Genomic DNA, 9,449 nt, shown 5'->3' with positions numbered 1-9,449 from the left:
GAGAGAGAGATTCCCTCTTGGACAGCCGATAAGCCTCGAGTATTATTCCTGGTATTTAAATACGGTACTCGTGACGTACGACGACGAAAGGGTTGCACGAAGAAGGACATAGAGAGAGAGCAAAGGGCGCGTGTACACATTGTGCACAGTAACCCCCTTTCCTCATTGTTTGTATGGAACTCGCGAGAGAGATGCTTCACAGACTAACGATCCTGGTAATGATTCTGGAATCAAAAGCAAGAAGGAGAGAAAAAAAAGATACGAGGGAGACGCAAAGAGACTGGATTGCGGACGGTAGAGAATCGAGGGCGGCGCGGGGTGAGGCCGCAAGGGAGAGAAATCGCGAGGGAAACGAGAGACAGCGGTATCCCTCCGTGGTGACTTCTCCCCGTCGCCCGCACCTACCGCGAAGAGTGGAGTTCCCTCGCCCCAATTACCGTGCCCGGCGTGCAACGCCTACCATCCACGCTCATAATTTGCATCCGACCTCTATTTCCTCGCGGCAAAGCGCGATGCTGCGTGCACTCTTGATCATCCTTGATCAACGACGTTCGGGAAGCGAGAGCGGTACGACAAGTTTCAAATGATCTCTCTCGTTTGAGAGATGCGAACGATTGAGCTATTACCCTATAAGCGCACAATAATCTTAGAATATTATATTAAAGGGGGGCAAATAATATTCATATAACATTCTAGGAATATTGTGCGCTTATATAGGATATACGCTCCAAGATAGAGACGAAGACGAAGCGCATAGGCAATAAGCAGCGAACCACAATTTCTACATTTGTATAGTTGATATGAGATTCGTCCTCGTAATAAACTTTGTGTATATCGATGTATATGCAGGGTGGAAGATACTCGATGTGGCTTACTCACGAAAGACGAAAAGGAGGCCAACGACGGGCTGACATTGACTCCAGGAAGACGAGTGACGACCAACGAGCATCCTTTCATTCGTCTCTCCCTCTCCTGCTTTCTATGTAAAACACCTAGGACTTCTAGTAATGTCCCACAGGACCCGGGCGATCTTTTCGTTGTCGCCGTCGCTCAGGCAACACCCACTTTCTCCCCTGGCCTCGTAACCTCGGATGTTACCACTTTCCTTCCGTCTCGCCGCCGCTCGCAGGGGCGCAGCGTTATCCTTCGTCGTCCTCGTCGTCACCGTCGATCACCACCACAACCACTTCCACCATGAACTACCGCCGCCACCGCTGTCACCGTCGTGATAGCTGTCACAGCCACAACAAGCAACTGATGGCAATAGTAGTGGACGCTTGATGTACTGTCAGACAGTTTCGCACCCCTTCAGCGTGTCACGTGAGCTTTCCGTAATTTCTCTCTCTCTCATTCTCTCTCTCTCTCTCTCTCTCCCTCAATCCCGCTTCCGCCCTAGTATCCCCCTCTCCCACCTTTCGTCGGGTGCGAGCTATCGACTCACCCCCGTTGGTAATTAATCGCAGCTCGTCGCGCCGGGTCTCGCATCATGTCACGATCGTCGGACAGGATCATCTTGCTCTCGCGCGTCCTCACATCGCGACGTCGTTTGCGTGCCGTCGCGCGCAAAAAACGGAGCTGTACGACGAACGTTGCAGAAGGAGTAACGGAGGAGCGACGCGCTCGTTCCGTCGCGGCCGTCGCAGTGGCCGGTGTGGCTGCGCGATACCCTTGCTAGTTGCTACTTCGCCAGCGGAGCCAGCCTCCCTCCACTATCCCCTACCATCCTGCCCTTTTCTCTTCACCTCTCCCTGCCCCTTGTCGTTCAGTTGCTGTCGTTGCTGACTGTCCTAGGGAGAGAGTGTACGCGTGACCGTAGCACGCGTGTACCTCGGCATGCGCCCTATCTCGAACACGCGCCGTGTGAGCCCCACGGGTCTCGCGAGCACCCTTGGCGTCATCTGGGGTTGCGCGGACACACTATATAGGGGTGGCTGTCTGCATCAGTGCAATTCTGTAACTTACCCTCTTCTGTTCTCTCTTTCTCGAAGTGATATATGAGTGTACGATGAGATATCGTGGTGTAGAATTAAAAATCTGAAAAATATTGTTAAACGTGTTACTAGGGGTATATTTCTTTCTGAATTTAATAGTTTCAAACGACTCGACTCTTTGAAACTGAGAGAATTATTTCAAATCTTTTAAAACTCTCCTTTTGCGAATAAAACATAAAGTTTTAGGTAACATAGCAGCTAAATGTAATACAGCAGTAATTAAAATAGCTAAATTTTATTTACTGTACAATGAAGGAACTTAAATGTAATTCGCAAATATTATCCTCGCAATGGATTCGATTTGATTCGTTTTCGAATGTATTGTCACATTCGATTCGCTTGACAAATGTTTGATTCGTTTCTACTTTTCTCTGATATGTGGTTTTTCGGTTTTGTATTTTTTTCCATAAAGAATTGACAATACGCTTGAAGTTAACACATTAATTATATCATTTCAGTTTTTTTTGCATAAAAAATATGGAAATTCTTTTCATTTTTACATAGAACTATGGAACTATGAAAAGTGTTATTGAAACTATGATTATTTTCGTTATGTCAATAAAATGATGTGCTAACTTTACAGATACTTTGGTATCATTTCCTGTGAAAATTTTTCTTTCAATTAACAGCTGCGTTCAGCAGAACGTTTATTTTGCGACTGTTGGCAACTTTTTTCGTGCTGATTGGATTATATTTTTAGATCTAAAAGATATAAATTAAATAAACGTTTTACCGTACGCTGCTAATAAGTATTCGTTACAATGTTGCGACGTAATCACCCTCTCAATTGGTGCTTTTTTATAAAAATGTTTTCATGCGTTATATTTCTTACATGTACCCTCTATAGATAGAGAAGAGATTTTCATAACAAAGATATTCTCAGTGGTTTGCTATTATTTTCTGAGAGGTGGCAATCAAATAAAATCTGATATATATATGTGTCCTGTATTTTTTAATCCTGATCTTTGTCAAAGAATAGTCACACAACTCTTCACTCCACGATCGTTACAAAAAACATTACTTACTCAAAGTTTTATTTATCTTCATAAGTTATATGAAATAACTTCTCTAGATGAGTTGTGTGTACATTGAAACCATTTTTGTTGTAGCATCAATTGAATGTGTTAGTCAAGGTTGTTAAAAGTTACTTTCTCGTTACTGTGTCATTACTTTTTATAATAAACAATTTGATAATGACGTTGCAATTTTTTATGACAATAACGCTAACTAACTAAATGCTAAGGCTGGAAAAGTTACTTTGAAAAGTAACGCGTTAACTCACTAAAAATAATGAGTAACGAAGTAATAAAATAATAACTTTTAAATTTCATTATTCGTTACGAGAAATTGTAACTTAATTATCATTACTGTTACTCGCTAAAAAAGATAATTACGGAAAAAAAGTAACAAAAAAGTTAACTTTGTTACTTTTTTATATAATTTATACAACCCTGATGTTAGTCAATGAAAAGAATCATCGAAAAGAAGAATTCAGAAATGTACATATTCATCGCTTCCCAAAAGAGAAAGCGTTGATATTAAAGTGGGAAAAAGTCTGTGGCAAATCATTTCTTATTATATGACTTTTAATTCAAATAACTGGCAACATGGCGACATATAGTGTCACGTTTTCATTGGCTGTTAAAAACGTATGCGCAAGATAATGGCGCAAGAACACCGAGTTCCTTTCACCATGGGCGATAAACGAAACTTTGACACTTCGATCAGCGCGATCGGTTAAGCAGAACGGTGTCATGGCGCGGCAACAATGACCGAGAGTTTGTTTCTCATCGACGAATCTAGCGCGAAGGCTAATATGTGGAGCGGATTTCGCTGCAATAGGGCTTTCGTGATACTCATCCTGCTAAATGTGATTATCTTCCAAAGCATCATATGTGAGTGTTCATCCAGCTATCGTATTTCTTTCTCGTCACCACAAGTGTATAACCTTTACTCGTCCATGCTTGCAACGGCGTGAACTGCGTGAATAGCGAGTGAATAGTGCCGTTGATGGGCACTGTGCAGGTTTGGCGCGAGATTTAAAACGGAGTCGAATATCGTGGATCAGTGATTTTTCTTATTTTATTTAATTTAAATGAATGTTGTATAGACTTTTTTTGCGTATCGTGAGTTAAAGAATTATGTAGAATTTAAAAAAAATTAAGAAAGTTATTATGTAGTTTTAATATAATTTACAAAATGTTTATATAATTGTTCGAATTATATATTAGAATTGCTATATAATTTTTAACATGTCAATATATTTTGCGAGAACATACTTCATGTGAATATTATTATCAGTATATTTTTAAATAGATAAAAAACACTTACAAATATTATTATCTAGATATAATCAAATTGTGATAAAATTTGAATGATTATTATCAAGAATTGTGATTTATAATCAGGTTTCGAACGATAAAAGAATATTGAATCGCTGCTAATTTTAATACGTTTGAAGTTACTCTGGTAGAATCGTCAATATTATAATTTTGACGAATAAAGCCTGTATTTCTAATGCAGAAGAAAGAGAAATATATATAACGATTAATTATTGCAAGCGATGCAATAAAATATCTTATCTTTCCATGTATATAAACAATGTGTACATATTTGTAAGTGTAGATTATTGCCATTTACGCTCAACACTGTTTCGAAATCCCTGGTGATGTCATAATACTTTAGCTATTTATAATACACGCTGCATCTTTGCTATGACTTGTTCTTTCAGGCTCCCTTCACTCAAATATAATTTTCTGTATATCGCGGTGCTCATTACGAGTTTTGGACTGACGAAAAAGATATCGCCAAGATATTATCGCTAATAATTCCAATTGTGTTTTACACAGATTATCAGGAGCACAAGAAGTGGCAAGAGATAAGATCCAAGCTGGAGCCGATGATAGCAGATCTACGGGACGTGCAGGGATTGACGTATAGCTTGCTGAAGAGGCTGGAGGCGCACGGTCTCTTCGTCGAAAATGTCCGCGGGCGAAACGAGGGTAACCGGCCTGTGATCTATGCAATCACGCCTACGTTTGCCAGGCCCGTGCAAAAGGCCGAACTCACCCGGTTGGCACAGACATTTCTCCACGTGTCCAACTTTCACTGGATCGTCGTGGAAGATGCCCCGCAGAAGACCGCCCTGGTCTCCCGGTTTCTGGAGACAAGTGGTCTTATCTACACCCATCTGGCCGTGGCAACACCACCGAATTATAAGCTCGGCAGGAACGATCCAAACTGGAAGAAGCCACGCGGGGTTGAGCAACGAAATGCGGCGCTAAGATGGCTTAGGGAGAATCTCAAATTGTCTAACAAAGGCGTCGTTTACTTTGCCGACGATGATAATACTTACTCTGTCAAACTCTTTCACGAGGTGAGGCGGATGCCTTCGGAGAATGATTTTTCTAAATAAAATCACGCGATCATTTTTTAAATATCTCTTTTTCTTTCAGTCAGCGATTTAATTCAGAACAGTTTACTTATTTTATATTCTCAATTTTTTACATAATAATTATGATGGGAAGTGATTCAATTATTTTTCCTAATATCAAATTGAAAGATAAAATTTAAAGCAATTAAAAAAAAATAAATCGTGATCTACTCGATTAATTTTACTTAGATATGTACTAATTATTGCTTCCAGATGGAGAAAATACAAAGAGTCGGCGTTTGGCCAGTTGGCCTAGTCGGTGGTCTAATGGTAGAGAAGCCTATTTGTGACAACGTCACTAATAAAGTAATAAGTTTTAACGCGGCTTGGAAACCGGACCGACCATTTCCACTCGACATGGCAGGCTTCGCAATTAATCTTGAACTCTTACTCAAACACACCGACGCGTGGTTCTCGTTTGATGTGCAAGGTGGTTACCAGGAGAGCGAGATACTTAGGCAAATAGTCACCAAGGATCAGTTGGAGCCGCTGGCGGACTGCTGCACTAAGGTATCGAGAAATTTACTTGGAATTTTGTCGATAACTTTCAATATACTTGTGATTCTTGTGAAAATCTAAATGTATTTTAGGTATATGTGTGGCATACGCGAACAGAACCGCCGCAATTGAATGTCGAACAAATGTTGATCAAAAAAGGCAAGCGTTCCAATGCTGGCATTGAAGTATAAAGAAAGACATTATTCTCATCATTATTCCAATGTGCAATGTGTTATGCTTTCTATGAGAATTTAATAATTTAATTTGATATTATTATAATTAATAATAAAATACGTTAATATTATATGTACATATTTGTACATACGTTGACATTTTTTAAAAAGATAAGACATTTAAAACGAAGCGTATAAACGCTGATTGTACTGAATTTTGCATATTGTGTATATACATGTAGAATAATGCAGTGCCATTCTGTACAGCTGCTTATAATTGCAGACGTAGTAGCGATGATAAAAAACAATCATTAAAAACGAATAATTCTAGTGAATTATTATTTGAATCTCCAAGAATCATGTGATATCGCAATGTGCTTTAGATAGTTTGGATTACTAATCCGCATGTCGCTGCCACGTTTGTCGTAAAAAATTAACGATCTTTTGTTATTCTCATGATGACTAATATAACGATTTTGTTATATTGCGTCATCGTTTTATAAAAAAATTTACCCATAATTATTGTAATAAGTTAATTATTGTAATAAAGTTTTTGAGAAAAACCAGAGAGGCGTAGGTTTCCAGTCCTGTCGATCCATCCATTCTTCTCATCTTGAAAACGTTTTTTTCATTTTATTCAAGAGCACGATTTCTTGTCGCGTACAGAAAAAGCATTACATAAAAAATACGCCTTACATCTACGGAACTTTAATACTTGTAATGATCTCTCTAGATGAAGAAGATGCGTCGTAATACTTTCTTGTGGGAAGCTACTTGTTAAGGATGTGTGGCTCTTGGCAACGGATACAAAATAGCTAGAGGTGTTAAAAACGATGACACGTATCGCTCGCCGATGCGAAGTCGCCGCGCGACATCCGTCACGCGAATGTCCCGCGATTTATTTATTTTTCATGTACATATATATCATTTTTTTGTATAATATATATATTTTTATATTTATATGTATTCATTGACTTACGTACTAATAAGTACTATGGTATATTTGGCAAATTCTCTGTCTTACGTAAAAAAGCTATCTGCACGAAAAGCGTGTTCGCGAATGCGAGGAAGCGTGCCAATAGTCTTGATGTATCAACAGGTGCAACGATATAATTCCCGATGGGAAAGTTTCGCTGCTAGTTCTAGATTTCCTATACACTCTGATCCTTTTCCGTCTCTCTTATGGTTCTGCACGCAGAAATACAGTAATTTCCGTTTTACAAAATTAATAATTGCATACAATTAACTTTAAATTTAATATATTTTAATGATAATTTAATTCCTTTCCAGAAAGAGAGACGAAAAGTCGTTCATTCGAATTACATTCGAAGTTAATCGAAGTTCATAAAATCTTTCATTAGAACCCGCACATTAGAGCGAATTAATCTGGATTTATCATTGCGTCTGTTTGTACAACAATCTTACAATGTTTTTCCCCTTCTGTGTTGAGTCTCCCACCTTTGATTTTTCGCGAAGACACGCATTCCGTATCGTGCATGTTCTAAACCTACCAAAACTCTCTTAATATCTATTCTCGATACGTCTTACAATTAAGGGAAAACGTTTACAAGCATTTACAAAAACTTATCACATTTTAACGTTTGCGTTTCTTTCTGCAAAAGCCATCTTAGACATTAGGACAAGAGCGGTACGTTTCTTTTTACTCGCTATATTTGGATATATTAAATATGGCAGCTTTCTGATGTCACACTCTCTCGGAGATCACTGACTGAAAATTCGACCGCAAGTTCCGTGTATCTGCAAAACTTGACATTTGTCACGGTAAATATCATTTGCTTTTGATTACACTATACATATTCAGAGAGACTTTTAACATTAAGGTAACATGTCAAAATTTTGTCATAAATTTATTATAATTCGTTCGTCGATTGTTCTTGCACGCATCCTAATACTGTTCTATACCGCGAATAGAGTGCCTTTCAACTTTTTTTTTTATCATTATATGAACAACCGCAATTAATCACCGTAATCATAGTGACTTTTGCAATGTCAATACAAATACACAGTGTCGCAAGAGTTGCCCTATCTTCATTTTACTTATCTCTCAATTTTAAAGAATGAAAATTTTTATCGTTATAGAAAAAGAGGAAGAACCTTAAAAATAATAAAAAAGGAAAAATAAAAAAGATGAGCTGCTCTTACGTCTATTAACAAGGTAACTATAATATTGTAAAATATCATCATGACTAAAAAATAAGAGTAACTGAGAGCTTTTCTCACTCGAGGTAATAAAAAGTAAGAAGGTATAAATATACAAGGCTGGTTATGGATTATATAAATGTACGAAGAACGAACGAACTCGCTACAAGAATATGCGAGATTTAAGTAGTAATTCACTCATAACTATAGTGGTCACACGCATGATCGTAAAACTCAACAGAGAACACTGTTCAATACTCGCGTATTGAACAATGCGCGATCGGCGACAAAACAATGAAATAGATGCAATTCGATATTTTCTTTCAATTACCTGAACGATAATTATATCCATTAATTTGGCAACGTGAAAGAATCAGTCTTTAGATTTAAAAATAAATGAGAAAAGGATTGAACGTTACGATCACGGAGTCAAGAATTTACGAGAATAAAAGCGTGTCGAATATATATCGCGTATGAGTTATCTATCATTTATGTCTCTCAATTGATAGTCATTTCTAATCGAAAAACATGAAGAAGGATGATGAGGTATGGAGCTTGAGGGAAGGAAGATAATAGATTGTTCAAGGTGTATGTACAGTTTGAAGGTAGTCGCAAAATCGCGTACCTCGTTTAAAAGAGAGTTTTTCTCTGTTGGCGGAATATAAAAGCAACACTCATAGTCTTAAATATTCTGAAAATAGAGAGCTGCCCTTTTAAATAAGAATTAAAAAGAAAATCTTTTTAGAAGTTATACTGGATGTGATTCAGTGTTGTAATTAAATTGAAACACAATTAAAATTTCGTCGCGCTAAACTAATTGCTAAATAAACGCGCTCAAAAGAAACAAAACAATTGATAGATAAAAAAACACTTTGCATTTGAAGAAATGTACGTCAAAGACTGAAATTAACAATAAATTTTGTTCTCTATTTCCATCTTGTTCAAGAATATTTCAATTCTTTTGCTAACTATAGGAATTTAGATATGTCTTATTGAACTCCCTGAAAGATTTTGAAAGAACCTTATAATACTCTTTCTAATTAAATATTAATTCAATATTGAAAAGAATCTTTTTTTTTTTCAATAACGAATTAGAGCTGCCTGGATATTACAGTGTGAAGAATACGAGCGTTGCATTTTTACGCGATTATACCTTTTAAATGCAGTATTCTTTCCGAACAAACACGAAATTTT

General features: G+C 37.7%; 2 protein-coding genes across 6 annotated transcripts in view; one reads left to right on the top strand and one right to left on the bottom strand.

The window, feature by feature from the left end:
* Positions 1-1,673, bottom strand: part of LOC108766338 (protein FAM135A) — a 27,326-nt gene extending 25,653 nt beyond the window's left edge. For 4 of the 5 annotated variants that reach the window (XM_018515567.1, XM_018515570.1, XM_018515569.1 and 1 more), the window contains exon 1: positions 880-1,673. The gene's annotated coding sequence lies outside the window, so the exon portion shown is untranslated. Of the gene's footprint in view, positions 1-875 lie in introns of all 5 variants that reach the window. The other variant, XM_018515568.1, reaches the window with a different exon arrangement.
* A 2,041-nt stretch (positions 1,674-3,714) lies between these two features.
* Positions 3,715-6,181, top strand: GlcAT-I (Glucuronyltransferase I). The gene is made up of 4 exons (XM_018515572.1): positions 3,715-3,886; positions 4,841-5,367; positions 5,638-5,934; positions 6,015-6,181. The coding sequence occupies exons 1-4, from the start codon at positions 3,760-3,762 to the stop codon at positions 6,111-6,113; spliced, it is 1,050 nt and encodes a 349-aa protein (XP_018371074.1). The 5' UTR covers positions 3,715-3,759; the 3' UTR covers positions 6,114-6,181.
* The last annotated feature ends 3,268 nt before the right edge of the window (positions 6,182-9,449 follow it).

The sequence above is a fragment of the Trachymyrmex cornetzi genome, unplaced genomic scaffold (assembly GCF_001594075.2).
Source record: "Trachymyrmex cornetzi isolate Tcor2-1 unplaced genomic scaffold, Tcor1.1 scaffold579, whole genome shotgun sequence".
Classification (NCBI taxonomy): domain Eukaryota; kingdom Metazoa; phylum Arthropoda; class Insecta; order Hymenoptera; family Formicidae; genus Trachymyrmex; species Trachymyrmex cornetzi.
This window is presented reverse-complemented; position numbering and strand designations above follow the sequence as displayed.

What these genes read in the sequence shown, in the direction of transcription:
- GlcAT-I (XM_018515572.1), top strand. Translation starts at nt 3,760, where the DNA reads ATGACCGAGAGTTTGTTTCTCATCGACGAATCTAGCGCGAAGGCTAAT. An exon ending in TATCTTCCAAAGCATCATAT is followed by an intron (nt 3,887 to 4,840) that starts GTGAGTGTTCAT and finishes TGTTTTACACAG; the next exon opens with ATTATCAGGAGCACAAGAAG. An exon ending in TGGCGGACTGCTGCACTAAG is followed by an intron (nt 5,935 to 6,014) that starts GTATCGAGAAAT and finishes AATGTATTTTAG; the next exon opens with GTATATGTGTGGCATACGCG.